General features: G+C 42.3%; 1 protein-coding gene across 5 annotated transcripts; it reads right to left on the bottom strand.

The window, feature by feature from the left end:
- Window positions 1-4,187: 4,187 nt before the first annotated feature.
- Window positions 4,188-21,620, bottom strand: LOC109873283 (syntaxin-5-like). 5 transcript variants are annotated; one of them, XM_031807534.1, is made up of 10 exons: window positions 21,543-21,620; window positions 18,688-19,066; window positions 16,624-16,694; window positions 14,555-14,671; window positions 14,399-14,455; window positions 12,768-12,852; window positions 12,588-12,688; window positions 12,257-12,376; window positions 7,132-7,255; window positions 4,188-4,494 (listed from the first exon to the last, which is right to left on the bottom strand). In XM_031807534.1, exons 2-9 carry the CDS (start codon window positions 18,707-18,709, stop codon window positions 7,238-7,240), a joined length of 591 nt encoding a protein of 196 aa, XP_031663394.1. In that variant the 5' UTR covers window positions 18,710-19,066; window positions 21,543-21,620; the 3' UTR covers window positions 4,188-4,494; window positions 7,132-7,237. The 5 variants fall into 5 exon arrangements, with proteins under 5 accessions (XP_031663394.1, XP_031663393.1, XP_031663390.1 ...); XM_031807532.1 differs by having other exon boundaries at window positions 4,247-4,494; window positions 18,679-19,066; XM_031807533.1 differs by lacking the exon at window positions 21,543-21,620 and having other exon boundaries at window positions 18,679-20,630.
- Between the last annotated feature and the right edge of the window lie 572 nt (window positions 21,621-22,192).

Genomic DNA, 22,192 nt, shown 5'->3' with positions numbered 1-22,192 from the left:
CTTTTTACAAACTCTTTCTTTTCAAGGCCTTGTCTCTATCATTTATTTCATATCTCAATGTTCAAAGTTAAGCTGATTCCAACACTGGAAAGGTGGATTTTTAGAAGTAGAAGGTCAAATTATTTGGGCACAGACCTGGATAGTATGACAGAACTCTGCAGGCTATCTCTGCAGTAGATTGCAATTCCGCCTCCTTTGGCAGTTCTATCTTGTCGGAAAATGTTATAGTTAGGGATGGAAATGTCAGGATTTTTGGTGGCCTTCTTAAGCCAGGATTCATACACGGCTAGGACATCTGGGTTGGCAGAGTGTGCTAAAGCGGTGAGTAAAACAAACTTAGGGAGTTAATAAGGGAGTAGGATAAGGGTACGGCTAAAGGCTATAAGAACTGGTCGCCTAGTGCATTCGGAACAGAGAGTAAAAGGAGCAGATTTCTGGGTGCGGAAGAATAGATTCAAGGCATAATGTGCAAACAAGGGTATGGTAGGATGTGAATACAGTGGAGATTAACCTAGGCATTGAGTGACGATGAGAGAGGTTTTGTCTCTAGAGACATCATTTAGACCAGGTGTGGTCACCGCATGTGTGGGAGGTGAAACAAAAGGGCTAGCTAATGCATATTGAGCAGGGCTGGAGGCTCTACAGTGAAATAAGACAGTAATCACTAACCAAAACAGCAATGGACAAGACATATTGACATTAGGGAGAGGCATGCGTAGCCGAGTAATCATAGGGACCAGTGGATAGCTAGGCGAGCTGGAGACACGGCGATTCAGACAGCTAGCGGGCCGCGGCTAGCAGGATAGCAGAAGGGCCTTGGGGGACGTCGCATCCTCCTCGTACGGTTATGTAACCTCCTCGGACGGTTATGTCAGCAGACCAGTCGTGTTGCATCGGCAGGGCTCCGTGTAGGCATTAAAAGGGTCCAGGCCAATTGGCAAAATAGGTATTGTAGCCCAAGAAATTGGCTGATGGTCCTCTTCAGCTAACAGTCCGATATGCTCTAGACAGCTAGCGGGCCGTGGCCAGCAGGCTAGCGGATGGGCCTTCAGGGGACGTCTTGACGGAGAAGGCTGTTGAAACCCCTCGGGTGGATTATGTCGGTAGACCAGTCGTGATGGATTCGGTGGGGCTCCGTGTCGGCAGCAAAAGGGCTCCAGGCCATTTGGCAAAATATGTATTGTAGCCCAAGGAGTGGCTGATGGACCTCTTCAGCTAGCCAGGAGATGGGCAGTTCCAGGCTCACTGGTGCTTGCTTCGGGACAGAGACGTTAGCCAGGGGGTAGCCACTCGGATAGCAGCTAGCTAGCTGTGATGATCCAGGTGAAAAGGTTCAGAGCTTATGGTAGGAAACTAGACATGTGCAGAAAAAGCAGTCCGGTATGCGCTGGGTTGAATCGCGCTGTGCAGACTGGCAGGAGTTGACCGGGCTAAGGTTAGCTGATGACCGCTAGCAGTGGCTAACTGACTACTAGCTAGTAACTAGTTAGCTGGCTAGCTTCTGTTGGGGGTTCCGGTTCTAAAGTACAGAAAATAGCAGATCCATACCACATTGGGTGAGGCGGGTTGCAGGAGTCTTTGTTGAAACTGAGCTTAAAAATATAAAAAATATATACGAAGGAAAAAAAATATATATATATATATACACACGGGACATGACAAGACAAAGACAAAGACGTCTGAACTGCTACGCCATCTTGGATTAGAAAAAGATGTGTGGGTGGTTGTCAAGAGTGCTATCGGGGGAGCTGACAGGAGGGCTGTTAGGAGGAGGTGGGGTCTGTTTGGTTGGTGGGTCCTATGTTGTCTGTCCCATTAGGGTGTTGAAGTTGTGGACTGGGTCTGAGTCTGGATCTGAGGTGGGCTGTTCTGCTGGCTTGTCTCGGGGAGTGTCCTGCTCTCTGTCACACCTCAGCTTTCTGACCTCGTTCTTCAGTGCCACGTGTGCCTCTCTAAGTTCTCTCCCCTCAGTCCGTAGAGCAGCCAGCTCTCTCAGTCAGCCGTCCATCTCCACCTTTTGCCCTCTGGGTCTTGTTGGGGGGGGGGGGGGTTGTGCTGGTCTGTTTTGTGGGTTTGTTCTTGATTGTGTGGACTAGCTCTCTGAGCTCCACCATGTCTCCCTCCAGCTCTGTGAATTGATCCCTCTCAATGATGGAGGAGCAGTGCGGTTGTGGACCTGGGTGTGTTCAGTGCAGGACTGTTTGAAGAGTTGTGATCAGACTCACTCAGGATGGGGGAATAGTCACAGAGAGAGAGCTTTTCCTGCTGTTCTCTCTCTTTATCCCGTAAAAGTCCTGCTGGAACTGCATGACGATGCCCTGCACCATTACTGTCCCAGACTTGTAGAGGTTGTTTCAATTTCCCCAATGTCTATTATTCTGAGTTTCCACCCTATGCCAATACCCTCTCTATTGACATAGGGGTAGTATGCTCTTATAGCACTGGGACAGTCTGTGTGGAAAATGAAGTTGTTTACATCCCCCTCTTTGTAGCAGTCAGCAAATGGTGTCTCTGGATTGTCCTTGATGAGCTTTTTTTTGTACTTATTCCTTGCACGGTTATTTTTAATAAACTGTATTGTAATGGACTCTGGACAGGGATACGCCATTGGGGCTTCAAAGACCTCTGCATTTGGGTGGGGGTGGAGGCTGTGAAACTCTCGTGCCATTGTTGGGCTCAAGAGTTTTCACACATCAGTGCTAATTGAAGGTGCCACCAGGTCTGTTCTGTCCTAGCAGCTTGGTAGCTTAGTATACTTATTTACTTAGCTTTATATAACAAAATTACCTACAGATTGTCTTTAAGTTTTTGGCTTCATAAGTAGCTTTAGAATATTACTCACTCGGTTTTATGTTGGATGGTATTTACAGGTTCCTTTGAGTTGCTTCTGCAGGTTTTGGTTTGTTAGAAGTTTTTCCATGATAGTAATAGTCTATTCAGGTCATTTAGTCCCAAATCAAGGTTCCAGGTATGGAATTTTGATATTGGATTGAAGGTTTTAATGTTGAGGTTAGTATCCTGTATAAGTTTTTGCGAGGAAAAAAAATGGAGCCTCTCTCTCTCTCATTGAAGAAAATAAAATAAATGTTAGTAATGATGTGTATAAGCATTGAATTTGTATAAATCTTTTGAGGGGAGGAGAATTCTGTACTGTGTTCTCATAGGATTCAAATCCTACATTCTCTAATAGACTCTTAGCTAGGTCTCACTAACCAAAAATGGCACTTTGTTGAACCCTGGATGAAGCATGAGACACCACCTTCAGAGACTGTGGACCGTGTTGTCGGAGGAGTCTCTAAGAATAAAAAGTCAAATTTGCAATTAACTGATGTACCTCCATGTTGTTAACTCTGGGCCCATTGCCATCATTGTCAGTCAGTATGAAATATATTAGTCGCTTACTCAGTTTAACAAGGCTTTGACACCAAAACACTAACTTTCTCCCTCTATCTCTCCTTTGTCACTGCATATACTGTAGTCATCAATGTTAGCTATGTTAAAATGCAACCCAGTTTTAAGCAGAATAAGCACAAATATAATGCTTGCATGCAAATGGGAAGACTTTTTATCAAGAAAATGCTTGGAAGTTATACCAATCTTGAGAAGCACTTTGTTCTATACTGTACTGCTGGTATGTTACACTGGCAGACAATGAGAATTTGATTAGTTACAGTACAAATACCCACCAAAGCAACTTTAATGCACATTTAGCTTCGTCAATTCAATCTGCGAGAGCTTGCAGATCCCCTTTGCTCACCAAAAAACTGAACTGAGTCCAACTGCTATGAAACAGGAGTCTTATTACTCAGAGGGCTGGGAGCCTGTAAATCAGGGCCAAGCGCAGACAGAGGCATAAAGGAGATATACTGCATATACTGCCAATCTTGAAGTAAACATAAAAGAGAAACTGATTAATCAGAGAAAGAACAGGAATATACAATAATCCATATACCGCTGACAATAATCAGAGTATCTGGTCTGAGTGGAGACTGGACATTTGAATATAAAAGTACAGAAGAGGGAAGGAGGGAAATACAAGTGCAGTGGTATGCCTTGAGCCAATCAGTGGCCAGTTGACCACCCAATCAAAACACCCTACCCTGTATTAAACTCTAGATATTTGATGGGGTAAAATAGTGATGTATTTCTGACAGAATATCAAGGGTCAAAGATTTCAGTTCAATCTGTTGGATTTGAAACAGCCCCTGATTAATTTCAAGAGATCAGCATGAAAATCAGAACTGAATTGGAAGAGAAAACCATTTTATAATAAAAAAATTAAAAAACTGAAATATCATGTCAATACTGTCAAACACGGTTGTTGTAATGTTATCGAGACCATCGCAACTTATCTTATCATTTTTACAAGGACAATATAAGAAAATGTAAGAGTCCTTCCTTCTGTTCCCTCAGAGATGACTGCAGTACTCAGATTCCCAGTTACTCTTCTCCTAGTTGGTATCTTAGTATTCTCTGTCTCTGCAAGATGTTTACCTAAACAAAGAGAAGCGAGACAAAGCAGAGAGAGTTCAGAGAGAGAGAGGGGCAGATTTACAAAGGATGGGCAATAGATAGAGTGAAAAACCAGCAATTACATGTGAAAAGGAGAGAGTGGGTGGTGGTGATGGGAGAAAAGGGAGGGGCTATAAGAGAAGTAAAGATGAGGTGGATGATGACTTGACTTCCATCATGAGCACTGTTTTCAATTAGGGCATTTTTGCATCTAAGCCTCCTTTATCCCATTTATGATGATGCATGGACTTCTGGGTCTGGAAATGGATTTGTTTGCAAACGTCTGCAATTTTGTCGAAGATGAGCTTGCCACACTGAAAACCAGAAGTGAAATATTGAGACAGATATTTCACCGAATGTATAAAGGTGAAGCTTCCGCTTGGTGTTTCCGCTCATTACCAAATATGGTACTGAGAGGAAGCCCAGTGGCCGGCAGTGATAAGGGAATGAGAAGTAGGGAGACAGAAGATGGAATGAGATGTATCTTGGCCAACTTTCTGCTAATTTACTCATCGATTAAACATTTCATCTCAATTTAAATTTCTGTTCCCAAAACTAGAATCTGTTACGAATAAAGTGGACAAAGTTTTGTAGACTTTACCCTTTGTCAAAGTTTTTTAAAATTGCCTTGTTTAGAAGGCATGCAAAGGCAGATTGAGTTTTTGCACATGCACACATCACAGAGCAGGCGTTCCCCAACAGAAATATGCAAATTAATTCTAGAAAGCACCAATAGGATCTCGCTAGCTCGTGCTTGGCTCTGCCCACCTCCTTGATTGTTCTGCCCACTATGGATCATGTGTTCCTATTTTAAACTACAGGCTGTGGTCTATCTTGGTTTAGTTATAAAAATCGTTCATATTATTTAAAGGCAGCTTAGTAAAAAAGGAACAGAGTAACTACAACATTGGTTGGTAGACTCTTTGTTAATGAAGTAGCCTGTGATAATGTGGTTACAATTATAAACTCAGACTTCATTTCACCATTTCTATCAAATGAAGCTTGCCAATGGCAAACATCTAATTCAGTATCAACTACATTTCCAAATGTTTTTTTTTCTCAAACTACTCCAATCAGTCCAGTGTTCAGTGCATGGCCTAATGGAATTGTGGCTGAACTGAGGTCTGTTGTTATCAATGCATCATTTACCAGTTAATAAAAGGTTTCACAGGGTCCAGCATGCCAGTCAACCTGCTGTCTGGCAATCAAAGGAATGTCTGGTGTGATTGGTGGAGGCACGGGGGGCTGGGCACAGTAGCTTCTGTAATATGACCATGCTGTTTATTGTTCTGCCTCTTTACGGCCTGAAAAAGGGAGCGTCGGAAATCAGTAGCCTGTGTGAGAATAAACAGTTTAATTTCGAGAACCCAATCCTCTGTTCTGGACAGTCTTTCATGTATTACTTACTTAGGTAATCACAATACTAAGCATTTTTATTCACAGTAATTATTTCTGTAAAACCGTAATTGGATTAAAGTAGTCACAGAAAGAATTGCATCCCCATATGAGAGATGTAGTACTCAGGAGGATATATTGTTTGGTAGTGACAGCAGTCAGAGCCTATGTAGTAATCATCTGGCTTTAACCATATACGCCTACTGTTTTGGCTACTTTAACATGAATTCTTTCTACTCTAAAATCCCCCTAATAAATAGACTGGAGATAGCGACTGTGATTCTGCTCAGATGGCAGCATATATTCCCAATCTAAATCAAGGCACGTTAACCTGTCACTGACTGGGGAAATGCTGGTCCAATCAATAAGGGTCTGACACATTAATATTATTAATTATTAATAGCAGATTAGAATTTAGACATCCGCCTTTCTACTCACTTGGCACAGAAGCTATTACAGGGCAAAATAATGTACATTGTCTCCCATTGGATCTTTCATTGTAATTATTAGATTCCTAATTATTCATGATGTATTATATTCATTGGATATTTTTAAGATAAGAACTCTCACTTTAATTGACACTGTAGTGGTTTTCCAACAGCAAGGCTCATATAAACATGGCAGTTGCGATTGCTTATACGTTTCTTTATAAATGTCGAAATAAACTCTTTATACCCCCATATGATACACTTCCTAACTGAAAACATGTGTGTATAATTCATTGGTTAATAGAGTGTGATCCCAAATATCACCTTCATTTGTATCCACTGTAGCTTTAGAATCACAGCAAAGTTGGTTCCTGTTTCAAATGTCTTTGTCCATGTTTGCGTGGGCTAAAACCCCCACTAATGATTGGTCGACGTACAGTGCCTCCCACAATGCAGGTGATGGCTGCATGGTGCAGTTGGTGAGAAGCAACTGCAGCGTGACCTTTGATCACTTGATTTTTGTAAAATCAGTCGACATGCAGTCTCAAGTCGGACAAAGGTTCTACCCATAACGCAACACACTGAAAGGCGATGGTCACCGACTTGACAATACTGATCTGCTCGAATGCGCCCATACACTCTCACCCCTGGGGAACTAATGGGAACTCCAGGATGTTTGTGCCAAAATCCCTTCCTGCAAGTGTGGCCCTGTCAAACTGAGGTAGCAGGAGGTTCTAAACAGTCCTGACAGACAATGTCAGTTCAAGTCATCACAGCCATGAACTATCAAACTCACCATTCTCTCTCTTTTTCTCCATACATAATCTTTGTCATTGTCTAGGACAAGGAAGCTGGTGACAGAGTTGGAACCGAAGGTGGGCGAGGTGTCTCGTATCTTTCACTCAGTGCTGTGTGACTGCCTGGACAAGGAAGAGGGAGACAAGGACATGAGAGTTAGGGGCCGCCCGCTGAAGTCTGAAGCGCAGCAGGTCCTCTCCTCCATCACCTTCCAGATCTGCATCAACCCCATGTGGAGCAGGACAGCAGGCCAGGGGAACACATGACAGGAAGGGTGGTCCAAAGATGAGGAGGAGAGAGAAGAGGCAGCCATAGAAGTCAACAGGAGGTCTAGGAGCATGCCTGAGAAACCTGGACTCAGGGGTAGACACAACATAGTAAAGGTAAATCTGGTTCCCTCCAATTAGTTTGAGATGTTAATGTTTCGTATTGGTATGTATTAATTTGTGGATGTCCATCATCCATTTTGTATGATTTGTTACAAATTACATTTTGCATGATATGTTAAGAATTGCAATTCGTACAATATGTTGCACATTTTCAGAACGTATGAGATCTTACGAATTCCAATTTGTTGTGGTTAACATTATGGTAAAAGGGTTAATGTTATGGAAGGGTTAGCTAATATGCTATGTAGTTGCAAAGTAGCTAAAAAAAAAAGAGGTAAGTTGCAAAGTTGGTAATGAACTAAAATGCTAAAGTTGTCCGTGATGGGATTCGAACACGAACCTTTCAGTTGCTAGATGTTCGCGTTATATGCCCTACCAAACACACTATTTTAGTTTCTTTTTTAACCATACCAAACATAACATATCATACTAATTTGAGTGTCCCGAGGTTTACATTTACTATGTTACGTCTAGTTTATGAGACCAGGCTGGCCTGAGATATGTCCTGTGGAGATGGGCGAAAGCTAGGGAGGGACAGATGGAGAAATAACAGGAGAGAAGACAAGTCGTCAAACTGGGAGCAAACCTCATTATCAGAGCAACAAGACAAATTTCACTCAACTTATAATAGTGCCAATATACAAGTTACATATTCTGTTTCCTAATGGAAGATTTCATTATTCTGAAATAGATGCCTATGTAAATAAATCAGAAATGTAAATAACCTATTCAGCTTCCAAAGGATGCAAACAAACTGTTTCTGACTAATTTAGAATGAACCCTAAACCTGATAACGTTAAACCTACTGCCAAAATAAAGGAAACACCAACATAAAGTGTCTTAATAGGGTGTTGGGCCACAACGAGCCAGAACAGCTTCAACACACTTTGGTACTCCCTGACGAAGGCCATGCAGCCGAAACGCGTCGGATTTTAAAACTTTGTTTCTATTGAACATGCCATACAAATAAAGGCATTTGAATTAATTATATGAAGAGTGCCTTGGTCCTCCTTACTTTTTGATGACCAATTCACCTTTTTTTACCAAAGAGCACCTTCTGCCTACCAAAATGTACTACTGTGTACCTTAGTAGCGCTTCCCTTGCTCCTCTTGCACCTTGGCATGGATTCAAATGTCTGGAACTTTATTGGAGGGATGGGACACCATTTTTCCATGAGAAATTCCATAATTTTGTGTCTATGTTGGTGTCGGAAAACGCTGTTTCAGGCACTGCTCCAGAATCTCCCATAAGTGTTCAATTGGGGTGAGATCTGGTGACTTAGATGGCCATGGCATATGGCTTACATAGTTTTTATGCTCATCAAACCATTCAGTGACCACTTGTGCCCTGTGGATGGAGGTATTGTTATCCTATGGGTCATAGCAGCCAGAATAATGACCTGCCCAGCATTTTTATACATGACCATAAGCATGAGATGTTAACTGCTTAATTAACTCAGGAATCAAACCTGTCTGGAAACACCTGCTTTCAAAATACTTTGTATCCATCATTTAATCAAGTGTTTCCATTATTTTGGCAGTTACCATTGACAATGAAAAAAACAACTTTAAAATAGTTACTTTTTATTTTCACTTTTACATTACTCATTATTTGCAACAAAGGCATCAGACAAAATACAGAACTGAGGGGCATCAATAACATTTGCTATGATCTACAATACTTTCTCCAAGATGTCCAAAGACAGAGCAAATGGGTAAAACAGTAACTGAAAAGTGGTACAATGAGTGCAGGCTAAATACATTGGGTGGGAAAATTCCAGAAAATTTCCATTACAATATTTTTTGGCTCCAGAATTTGAGCTAAGCAGATGAGTTTGTATATTAGAATATTTTTTTCCAGTGTCTTTCTGAGTCATTGCCTTGAACAAAAAGGACTCTAGAGCAGTGCAGGCTGGTGGGAGGCTATAGGAATACGGCTCATTGTAATGTCTGGAATGGAATATGGTTTCCATGTTTGATACTGTTCCATTTTTTCCTATTCCATTACAATGAGCCCGTCCTCCTATAGCTCACCCCACCAGCAACCTCTGCTCTGGAGACAAAACAAATGAGAATTTCAACAATTAATTTAATTTGACAGATACCTCAGGAGCACAGATACAACCAAGATTTAAAAACGTTCATGTGATAGTTTGTTTACATTATCTATAAATAATGTCTCTTTTTTTTCTCTTTAAGAGATGTGCGGGGGGGGGGGGGGGGGGGGGAACACGGTCTGTAAAACATCACTCATCAGGTGTTATGTGCAGACCATGATTTAACATACTTTACAATAACCGGTAGAGCTGCAACGGTCATGGAATTTTGGATGACGTTATTGGTCAGCCAAATGACCATGGTCACCTTTCAAAACGTTTTTGTGTGTTTTTTTTAAAGACACATTTTCTCCTCTCCTAACTGCATGTTCTGCACATACAGGATCTGACTAGAGAAAATAAAAGCATAGTCAGAAATACTGGCAATGCTTCACTTACACAGTACATTCATTTATCTCAGGTCAACCACATCAAGATGACTGTCATGATGGATGTCCTTTCATGTGCATGATAGCATTGTGCAACACAACGCATGTACAGTTTAAGTTATGTGTTGCCAAAACATTTCCCATCAGCTTTTCTAACCATCAAAGAAGAGAAGTGCATTCACAGCCCTAAACTCCTAGAGGAGGTATTACTGTCCGGACCTCTGGCAGTCTCTATGGGGCTGCCACAGGGTTCAATTCTCAGGCAGACTCTTTTCTCTGTATATATCAATGATGTTGCTCTTGCTGCTGGTGATTCTCTGATCCATCTTTACGCAGACGACACCATTCTGTATACTTCTGGCCCTTCTTTGGACACTGTGCTAACAAACCTCCAAATGAGCTTCAATGCCATACAACACTCCTTCCGTGGCCTGCAATAGCTTTTAAATGCAAGTAAACTAAGTGCATGCTCTTCAACCGATTGCTGCCCGCAGCCTCCCGCCCGACTTGCATCACTACTCTGGACGGTTCTGACTTAGAATATGTGGACAACTACAAATACCTGGGTGTCTGGTTAGACTGTAAACTCTCCTTCCAGACTCACATTAAGAATCTAGAATCCAAAATTAAATCTAGAATCGGCTTCCTATTTCTCAACAAAGCCTCTTTTACTCATGCTGCCAAACATACCCTCGTAAAACTGACTATCCTACCGATCCTTGACTTCGGCGATGTCATTTACAAAATAGCCTAAAAGACTCTACTCAGCAAACTGGATGTAGTCTATCACAGTGCCATCTGTTTTGTCACCAAAGCCCCACCACTGCGACCTGTATGCTCTCGTGGGCTGGCCCACACTACATATTCGTCGCCAAACCCACTGGCTCCAGGTCATCTATAAGTCTTTGCTAGGTAAAGCCCCGCCTTACCTCAACTCACTGGTCACCATAGCAACACCCACCCGTAGCACACGCTCCAGAAGGTATATTTCACTGGTCATCCCCAAAGCCAGTCACCTTTCCTTCCAGTTCTCTGCTGCCAATGACTGGAACGAATTGCAAAAAAATCACTGAAGCTGGAGTCTTATATCTCCCTCTCTAACTTTAAGCATCAGCTGTCAGAGCAGCTTACCGATCACTGTACCTGTACACAGCCAATCTGTAAATAGCACACCCAACTACCTCATCCCCATATTGTTATTTATCCTCTTGCTCTTTTGCACCCTAATATCTCTACTTGCACATCATCATCTGCACATCTATCACTCCAGTGTTAATGCTAAATTGTAATTATTTCGCCTCTATGGCCTTTACCTCCCTACTCTTCTACATTTGCACACAATGTACATAGATTTTTCTATTGTGTTATTGACTGTACATTTCTTTATGTGTAACTCTGTGTTGTTGTTTTTGTCGCACTGCTTTGCTTTATCTTGGCCAGGTCGCAGTTGTAAATGAGAACGTGTTCTCAACTGGCCTACCTGGTTAAAAAAAGGTGAAATAAAAATGTAATGTTTATTTTGATTTGAAAACAAAAAGAAAGTAAATCCAACTGCAATAATCTCCTATCCTGCCATCATCATCTATTTACTCCATACAATGGAGGATAATAATATTTTTCATCTCCTTTCTACCTCCCATACAGCTATTATTAACACAACTGCATCCGGACACATATAGAATTGTTTGTTAGTAGTGGTATTTTCTTTAAATCACAAGAGAAAGTCTGAAAAACAAAGGAGAAACAAAGAGGGAACACACCACCCATCCAGCTACTCCTCTGTTCCCCACACATCCTCTCTATTTCCTCCCCACTCTACTCTCCTCCAGCACAATTCCTCCCTTTCTCATCCTCCTTCCTATCATTCTTAGCCAAGTGCCTCCTGGTCCTCAGGCAAAGAAGACCACAAAGACGATGAAGAATACTATGAGGATGAGGAAGATTTTGACCATGAGCCAGCGGTTGCATGAGACAGACTGAAAGTACACGAGGATCTCTGAATGTGCCATATCTACGTTGAGCTGGCTGTCCTTCACGTGGGCATCAATTCTACAGGAAAGAGGATGGGAAAAGGGGAGGACAATGAGTGTCAGAGGTTCCACTAGCCTGCTTACCACTGCACGCCCCGTCTGATCACAGTTAAGATATGTAATCTCAACAAAACACTGGAACAACTATGTCATATCAGGGACAAAGCATCTCTACCAGCAGCTTGATAATCTCTGTCTATCTTTCCATTTCTCCCTCACCTCTGCAGTCTCTTCCTGCTCCTTCACCATGTGGGCCAGCTGCTCGAATATAGAGCCCAGCTCTACGATGGTGCTCTCTATGTTCTGCATGGTGTCTGCACGCCTCTGGATGTACGAGTCCTGTACAACACACGCCACAAGTGTTAGACCACTTAGCATGAATGCCAATTATTTAGCAACAACCAGTATTATTGATTTACACATGAACCCAGAAACAAGTCCATAAAAGCGTTTGCATTTAAAGTGGACAGTGTGTCAAGCTTTAAATGTAATTGTTATTATTGTCACCATCCCTTTAACGCCACATAGTCAAGAGGAGCTGAGGTAATACCTGTTCATTGATGAGTTGCAGCTGTTGACTGGCGCAGAATTCCATATCTACAGAGACCTCACCTGTCTTTTTACAGTCGTCCTGCATTAACAATGAGTTACCTGCAAGAGAGAGTAGTAAGTCAGGCTGTACTGTTTCCTGTTGTTTTGTACATTAGAGCTGATACTAGTTTTCCCTCACTGAAGTTGCTGGCATGGAGATGGGAGGAGGAGGATGCTGGAGCTTGAGAAAACTGATCTCTTCTAGTTTTCTGCTCTTTGAGGTTCTACAAAGGGAAAAGAGTGTGGGGGCGAGAAGAAAAATCAATGTTTAAACCGTTTATGAACCAACAAATATACTGTGGGGTCCAAAAGTATTGACATCCTTGATAAAACAGCAAGCTGTTTAACAACTAATGTGTTTCCTCAAAAAGGTAGGGGTTTTCATTTCAACGTCAAAACCACCACTTGTGTACGTGGGCAAAGAGCTTTATTTTCATGTCATATGACCAAAGCACCTGTTCCAATCCATGTGTCAGTGCCGTTTAGCAAACTCCAGGCGTTGTTGGATGACATGAAAATAGAGCTCTTTGGCCATATACACCAGTGGTGGGTTTGGCGTTTAAATGAGAATGCATGAGCAGAAAATAACCCAATATCTACTGTGAAATATGGTGGGGGATCTTTGATGTTATGGGGCTATTTTATTTCCACTGGTCCTGGGCCCTTTGTTGAGGTCAACGACATCATGAACTTTACCCAGTACCAGGACATTTTAGCCAAAAACATGGTTGCCTCTGTTGGGAGGCTGAAACTTGGCTGCAAGTGGATCTTCCAGCAAGACAATAACCCCAAACACACATCAAAATCTACATTTTGCAATGGCCATCTCAGTCTCCGGACTTGAAACCCAATGAAAACCTGTGGTTTGAACTGAAGAGGGCATTCCATAAGTACAGACGAAGGAGATCAAGGATCTGGACAGATTGTGGTATGTAGGAATGGTCTAAGATCCCTCCCAATGTGTTCTCCAATATCATAAAAACATTTAAGAAAAAGTATCAGTACCATTATCCTCGCAAGGTGAGGTATTGAAAGGTATTGAAAACAGGGGTGTCAATCATTTTGACCCCTTCCTTTTTGAGATAAAAATGATTACTTCTTTCTCTAAGCAATTGTATTAGTTTAAAATAATATAATTTCCCTTCTTTTTTTTTTGCATACAAAATACAGGTAAAAAAAACTAAACTCCAACATAGTGTCTTAATAGGGTGTTGGGCCACCACGAGCCAGAACAGCTCCATGCACTCAGGCATAAATTCTACAAGTATCTGGAACTCTATGGGAGGGAGGCGCCATAAATTCCATAATTTGGTGTTTTGTGATTGTGTTGTAAAATGCTGTATCAGACATTGCACCAGAATCTCCCATAAGTGTTTAATTGGGTTGAGACCTGGCGACTGAGAAGACTACGGAATATGGTGTACATTGTTTTCATGCTCAGTAAACCACTCAGTGACCACTCATGCCCTGTGGATGGGTCATTTTCATTCTATGGGGGCATAGCCATAGTAGTCAAAGTAATGGCCTGTCCAGCATTATTATACACGACCCTAAGCATGATGGGATGTCAATTGCTTAATTAACTTAACACCTATGTGTTTCCTTTATTTTGGCAGTTACCTGTAGCTCAGTATTTTATACAGTCATTTTCGCTGATCTTTCTCAGGGGTGTAAATCATTTCGTACCCCACTGTAAATGGAACAAAAAAAATGAAACTAGTCTGGTCAAAAGATTTACTGTGAAAAGAGGTGTGTGTCAGCATGCCTTACCTCAGTCCTGACCTCCAGCACGGACTTAAAGTCGTTTGACATTGATGCCAGTTTTGACTAGAACAGAAAAAGGCTGTTATAAAATGAAAGCAACATGTAAAAGTCTACATTGGATAAAACCAGTGGCCTATCAGAATGCCAGAGCGTGGAAGTTACCTGGAGGGAGACAATGATGGTGTTGGAATGTGTCTGTAGATGTTTGCCATTCTGACTTTGTCTGGAACGCACAAGGCCCTGCAGCTGTGCTATCTGTTTATTTAAACTGGTTATGTCCTGTACAAAGAAAACAAAAATAGACAGTTACTTTTACATCTCAAAAGGCATCTAATAAAGTGTGCGTGAATAGTATTCTGTAAATACAGTGCCTTCAGAAAGTATTCAGACCCCTTGATTTTTTTCTACATTTTGTTACGTTACAGCCTTATTCTAAAATTGATTAAATGTTAAAAAGATCCTCATCAATCTACACACAATACCTAATAATGGTCACTCTGACAGAGCTCCAGAGTTCCTCTGTGGAGAAGGGAGAGCCAGAAGGACAACTATCTCTGCGGCTCTCCACCAATCAGGCCTTTATGGTAGAGTGGCCAGACAGAAGTCACTCCTCAGTAAAACACATGACAGCCAGCTTGGAGTGTGCCAAAAGGCACCTAAAGGACTCTCAGACCATGAGAAACAAGATTCTCTGATGAAACCAAGATTGAACTCTTTGGCATGAATGCCAAGCGTCATGTCTGGAGGAAACCTGGCACCATCCCTACCGTGAAGCATGGTGGTGGCAGCATCATGCTGTGGGGATGTTTTTCAACAGCAGGAACTGGCAGACTAGTCAGGATTGATGGGAAAGATGAACGGAGCAAAGTACAGAGAGATCCTTGATGAAAACCTGCTCCAAAGCACTCAGAACCTCAGACTGAGGGCGAAGTTTCACCTCGCAACAGGATGATGACCCTAAGCACACACCCAAGACAAAACAGGAGTGGATTCGGGACAAGTCTCTGAATGTCCTTGAGTGGTCCAGCCAGAGCCCGGACATGAACCCAATCGAACATCTCTGGAGAGACCTGAAAATAGCTGTGCAGCGACACTCACCATCAAACCTGACAGAGCTTGAGAGGATCTGCAGAGAAGAATGGGAGAAACTCTCCAAATACAGGTGTGCCAAGCTTGTAGCGTCATACCCAAGAAGACTCGAGGATGTCTCCTGACCCCTCCTGTCTCAGCCTCCAGTATTTATGCTGCAGTAGTTTATGTGTCGGGGGGCTGGGGTCAGTTTGTTATATCTGGAGTACTTCTCCTGTCCTATTCGGTGTCCTGTGTGAATCTAAGTGTGCGTTCTCTAATTCTCTCCTTCTCTCTTTCTTTCTCTCTCTCGGAGGACCTGAGCCCTAGGACCATGCCCCAGGACTACCTGACATGATGACTCCTTGCTGTCCCCAGTCCACCTGGCCATGCTGCTGTTCCAGTTTCAACTGACCTGAGCCCTAGGACCATGCCCCAGGACTACCTGACATGATGACTCCTTGCTGTCCCCAGTCTACCTGGCCATGCTGCTGCTCCAGTTTCAACTTCCACCTGACTGTGCTGCTGCTCTAGTTTCAACTGTTCTGCCTTATTATTATTCGACCATGCTGGTCATTTATGAACATTGAACATCTTGACCATGTTCTGTTATAATCTCCACCCGGCACAGCCAGAAGAGGACTGGCCACCCCACATAGCCTGGTTCCTCTCTAGGTTTCTTCCTAGGTATTGGCCTTTCTAGGGAGTTTTTCCTAGCCACCGTGCTTCTCCACCTGCATTGCTTGCTGTTTGGGGTTTTAGGCTGGGTTTCTGTACAGCACTTTGAGATATCAGCTGATGTACGAAGGGCTATATAAATAAATTTGATTTGATTTGATTTGATTTGATGTAATCACTGTCAAAGGTGCTTCAACAAAGTACTGAGTAAAGGGTTTTAATACTTATGTAAATGTGATAACGTTTTTAAAATGTATAATACATTTGCAAAAATGTCAACCTGTTTTTGCATTGTCATTATGGGGTATCGTGTGTAGATTGATGAGGGGAAAAAAACAATTAAATACATTTTAGAATAAGGCTGTAACGTAACAAAATGTGGAAAAAGGGAAGGGGTCTGAATACTTTTGGAATGCACTGTATAAACACTGTAGCATAACACTGCATAATGACGGAATCTAATAGAGGCCTATGTCTCTCCTCACCTGTTTAACGATGTAGGTTAACTCCTCAATCTCCACAGCTTTGTCATCAAAGAGGGATTTCCTTTTGGCAACTAGGAAAGATAAGAATCAGTAAGTTACATAACCATTACCATATTGTGGACACTAATCACATACATTTTTTGTTGTATTGCTTCCTTACATATTGTGAGTTTTTCTAGTTTGGCAAAAGTGTTACTCAAGTCCTTTCCAATCCTCCTAAACAGAAATAAACAAACAGTTAAGTAGGCTATATGGATACTGACAGAGGGATGCATCTGTTCTCATAATTAATTAGTGTTTATAACACAGTGTAATGCTACTAACTTTGCCATGAGGGTAAAGTCACTGTTGTCTGAAATGGAATGGACCCCATCCTGGAATTAAACTGGGTGGTATGCAATTGTAAAGTACATCCACACCCATTGTAGGGAAGCTAGAGAATGTTTTGATTCTCGACATTCGATAGTAGTTCCGAACATACATACAGTCGTGGCCAAAAGTTTTAAGAATGACACATTCATTTTCAAAGTCTGCTGCCTAAGTTTGTATGATGGCAATTTTGCATATACTCCAGAATGTTATGAAGAGTGATCAGATGAATTGCCATTAATTGCAAAGTCCCTCTTTGCCATGCAAATGAACTGAATCCCGAAAAAACATTTCCACTGCATTTCAGCCCTGCCACAAAAGGACCAGCTGACATGTCAGTGATTCTCTTGTTAACACAGGTGTGAGTGTTCACGAGGACAAGGCTGGAGATCACTTGGTCATGCTGATTGAGTTTGAATAACAGACTGGATGCTTCTAAAGGAGGGTGGTGCTTAGAATCATTGTTCTGCCTTTGTCAACCATGGTTACCTGCAAGGAATCACGTGCCGTCATTGCTTTGCACAAACAGGGCTTCACAGGCAAGGATATTGCTGCCAGTAAGATTGCACCTAAATCAACCATTTATCGGATCATCAAGAACTTCAAGGAGAGCGGTTCAATTGATGGGAAGGCTTCAGGGTGCCCAAGAAAGTCCAGCAAGCACCAGGACTGTCTCCTAAAGTTGATTCAGCTGCGGGATCGGGGCACCACCAGTACAGTGCTGGCTCAGGAATGGCAGCAGGCAGGTGTGAGTGCATCTGCATGCACAGTGAGGCGAAGACTTTTGGAGGATGGCCTGGTGTCAAGAAGGGCAGCAAAGAAGCCACTTCTCTCCAGGAAAAACATCAGGGACAGACTGATATTCTGCAAAAGGTATAGGGATTGGACTGCTGAGGACAGGGGTAAAGTCATTTTCTCTGATGAATCCCCTTTCCGATTGTTTGGGGCATCTGGAAAAAAGCTTGTCCGGAGAAGACAAGGTGAGCGCTACCATCAGTCCTGTGTCATGCCAACAGTAAAGCATCCTGAGACCATTCATGTGTGGGGTTGCTTCTCAGCCAAGGGAGTGGGCTCACTCACAATTTTGCCTAAGAACACAGCCATGAATAAAGAATGGTACCAACACATCCTTCGAGAGCAACTTCTCCCAACCATCCAGGAACAGTTTGGTGACGAACAATGTATTTTCCAGCATGATGGAGTTCCTTGTCATAAGGCAAAAGTGATAACTAAGTGGCTAGGGGAACAAAACATCGATATTTTGGGTCCATGGCCAGGAAACTCCCCAGACCTTAATCCCATTGAGAACTTGTGGTCAATCCTCAAGAGGTGGATGGACAAACAAAAACACAAAAATGCTGACAAACTCCAAGCATTGATTATGCAAGAATGGGCTGCCACCATGTGGCCCAGAAGTTAAATGACAGCATGCCAGGGCGGATTGAAGAGGTCTTGAAAAAGAAGGGTCAACACTGCAAATATTGACTCTTTGCATCAACTTCATGTAATTGTCAATAAAAGCCTTTGACACTTATGAAATGCTTGTAATTATACTTCAGCATTCCATAGTAACATCTGACAAAAATATCTAAAGACACTGAAGCAGCAAACTTTGTGAAAATTAATATTTGTGTCATTCTCAAAACCTTTGGCCACGACTGTACATGGCCTTTCTATGTTGCTCACCTGTCTCACCTGCAGACAAACTGGAACTCATTGGTGCGGTCCCTGCCAGACATGTTGCTTACTGGAACTCATTGGTGCGGTCCCTGCCAGACATGTTGCTTACTGGAACTCATTGGTGCGGTCCCTGCCAGACATGTTGCTTACTGGAACTCATTGGTGCGGTCCCTGCCAGACATGTTGCTTACTGGAACTCATTGGTGCGGTCCCTGCCAGACATGTTGCTTATGTCCACCATGGGTCAGGTGGAGGTGGACTAGGCGCTGTGAGTTGTGGGTCCTGTGGCTGGATCAGCAGTGACTGGGTCTGGGCAAGCCCTAGGTACACCCCTTCCTGGCTGTTCCTAGGACCGTGGCAACAACGTGTGTTCATGGATGCTCAGATACATCACCTTTTGGAGAAAACACAGAGTCCCACTTCAGACATCAGTACATCACTCGGGCCGAACTCCCTGCCATCCAGAACCTCTATAACAGGCAGGGTCAGAGGAAGGGACAAAAAATTGTCAATGACTCCGGCCACCCAAGTCATAGACTGTTCTATCTGCTACCTCACAGCAAGCGGTACTGGAGCGCCAAGTCTGTGACCAAAAGGCTCCTGAACAGCTTCTACCCACAAGCCATTAGGCTGCTGAACAGTTAAATCAAAATGGCTACCGGGACTATTTACATTGACCACCTTTATTATTTATTTTAATTGTTTTGCACTGACTCTCTTTGAAATGGGTCTATGCACACCCACTAGACTCTACCCAAACCCTCACACATACTAAACTGACTCCAACACACACACACACACACTGCTGGTGCCACTCTGTTTATTATATATCCTGACTGCCTACTCACTTTTACCCCTAGCCATAGGTACATACTGTATTACCGCAACTTCCTTGTACACCTGAACATTGACTCTGTACTGGTAGTCTTTGTATATAGCCTCATTGTTTTGTGTTATCATTTCTTTATTTATTTAGCAAATGTCTTCATTTGTAACTCTACACTGTTATAAATGGGCATGTGAGTAAGCATTTCACTGTAAGCATTTCATCTGTAGTATTTGATGCATGTGATCGATACAATTTTATTTTGGTTTGATTCACCTGACTCCAGTAAGAATTGTGTTAAATGTTTCCATCAAAAAGACTTGTAGAACCAAGATGACAAGTACATCAGTGTCCCAAGAAGCATTGCATCTGAAATGAGACCGTAGCTGCTAGCTAGGCTGTCTACAAGTTGACCATTTCACTTGTGTTGTTGAGGATAGGATAAAGCCACCCCGAACAATTATATACAGACACTCAGCAAATAAATACAAATTAATGTTCTTCTTTAAGAACGTTCTGTGTTCCAAAACCTGGTCCCTCCCAACAGTACACATTTTCATTGTAACCCTGGACAAGCACACCTGATTCAACTTGCAACTAATCACCAAGCCCTCAATGAGTTGAATGAGGTGTGTTTGTCAAGGGCCACAACAAAACTGTGTAATGTTGGGTGTACTCAAGGACCTGTGTTGGGCAACACGGGTCTGTCTACAAGACTATTCTCGAAGAGTGACTTATTTCCCCTTGCTTACTAAGAGATAAAAGAGCAGAGTAGTCAATGGAAAAGTGAGAACCAATGTGTGAGGTAAGTGACCGTTAGGTAAAATAGTGATTCCCAGAATAAGGATACAGTTCTGTTACATAATGTGCCTGACATGCAAATAGCTTGAATGTCCCATAGCTTTGTGCAATCTTTAGGGTCAGGGTTATTAACCAAGTCAAACAAGAACCTGCTGGTAAAAATAAAAGTCTAAAAAAGATCAACAAAGCGCAGTAATGCAAAATAGAACAATCCAATGATGTAAAATCCAGATTACCACTTGTTGATTGACCTAATACTAGTTGAGGTACTAGCGGTCTAGCCACTGAAGGCAGAACACACTAACGCTTGTTAGTTAATATAATGATTGGGGGCGTCAGGTAGCCTAGAGCGTTGGGCCAGTAAACAAAAAATTGCTAGATTAAATCCCCGAGTTGACAATCTGTCTTTCTACCCCTGAACAAGGCAGTTAACCCACTGTTCCCAGGCTGTCATTGTAAATAAGAATGTGTTCTTAACTGATGACCTAGTTAAATAAACGAGTTGGCCTAACAGTAACCGTCGAATTATGGTCAGAACAGCAAACAAGTATTAAGAAGCTACTTTATGTTAACTTTAGCTGGCTAGGGCTAGGTACCTCATTACACACAGCCGGGCGGCTAATATGAACAGAATCCACAAACTATAATCTAGGACCAACGGCATCAATATTCATAAATGTTATTCTCCTAGATGTATCTAGCTAACAAAAGATGGAATGGCTCTGTGTGGGTCGTGAGTGAATGGCAATATTCTCAAAACAAACCTGCTGCTAGTTAGCATCCTGGTTACCAAAACTGAATTAGCCTTGCTAGCTACTACTAGGTTAGGTAACAATATAACGTTAGCTACTGTAGTAGTTAGCGTTACAGTAAAAACATTGGCACCACAAAAACAGTCTGGATACATAACTAAGCATGTGTTATAAGGGTATCTTTTCGACCCATAGTGAGGTTTCAATACCAACAATATCTTACCGGTAAATATATGGCTCGCTACTTATATATCATTTTTATTTGATCAGTCCACCAAATACATTATAATACAAAGATAGGCTAAAACGGCTTCTCTAATATAATACAGCGTTCAAAACAAATGGTAACTAGGAAATCTCCGACTTCAGTGCGTTCAAAACTACTATCTCCGACTGGGAAAATCAATTTAAACCGTCATCAAACTCGGAATTCCAACTCAGGAACTCTATCTAGAGCTCCGACCTGAAAATCACTGATGTCATGATTTTACCTCGTATCTTTCCGAGTACCCAGTTGTTTGAAGGCGGCATTTTACCACCGATGGCACAATGAGACAGATATTTCACCGGATGTATAAATATGAAGCATCCGCTTGGCGTTTCCACTCACTATCAAATATTGTAGTGAGAGGAAGCCCAGTGGTTGGCAGTGGGGGAAGATGGAACTAGATGGATTTTGGCAGACATTCTGCACATTTTCTCTCAATACTGTTCTGTTCTTAAAACTACAATATGTTATGAACAGAGTGGACTAGGTTTTGTAAACTTTACTCTTTGCCAAAGTTTTTAAAAATCGCGTAGTTTAGAAAGATTGCAAAGGCGAAGAAGGGTCATGCATACGCGAACTCCAGAGTAAGCGTTCCTTAACAGAAACATGCAAATACTTGCTAGAATATGCCAATGGGATCTTGCTAGCTCGTGTTTGGTTCTGCCCACTGTGACTAATTTGTTCCCATTGGAAACGATAGGCTAAAGTTAGTCTAGGATTAGTTATAAAAATATGTCATTACTAAGGCTATGGGTTCATCATCTATACCCAGAGTTCAGCGTCACGTCGACTTTATTACATTACAGGGTACGGAAACCCAGTAGGACCAATTCCGACCTGTCCATTCATGCATGGTTTCTGTAGAGCCCAAAC

Source organism: Oncorhynchus kisutch, linkage group LG28 (genome assembly GCF_002021735.2).
Source record: "Oncorhynchus kisutch isolate 150728-3 linkage group LG28, Okis_V2, whole genome shotgun sequence".
NCBI lineage: Eukaryota > Metazoa > Chordata > Actinopteri > Salmoniformes > Salmonidae > Oncorhynchus > Oncorhynchus kisutch.
The sequence above is the reverse complement of the archived record's forward strand: the minus strand, read 5'-3'. Positions and strand labels throughout refer to the sequence as shown.

Coding starts and splice junctions, on each gene's coding strand:
- LOC109873283 (XM_031807530.1), bottom strand. CDS start 16,898: ATGCATCCCTCTGTCAGTATCCATATAGCCTACTTAACTGTTTGTTTA. Junction 14,456..14,554: donor CCATCATTGTCTCCCTCCAG/GTAACTTCCACG, acceptor TTTCTGTTCTAG/TCAAAACTGGCATCAATGTC. Junction 12,689..12,767: donor TCTCCATGCCAGCAACTTCA/GTGAGGGAAAAC, acceptor TCTCTCTTGCAG/GTAACTCATTGTTAATGCAG.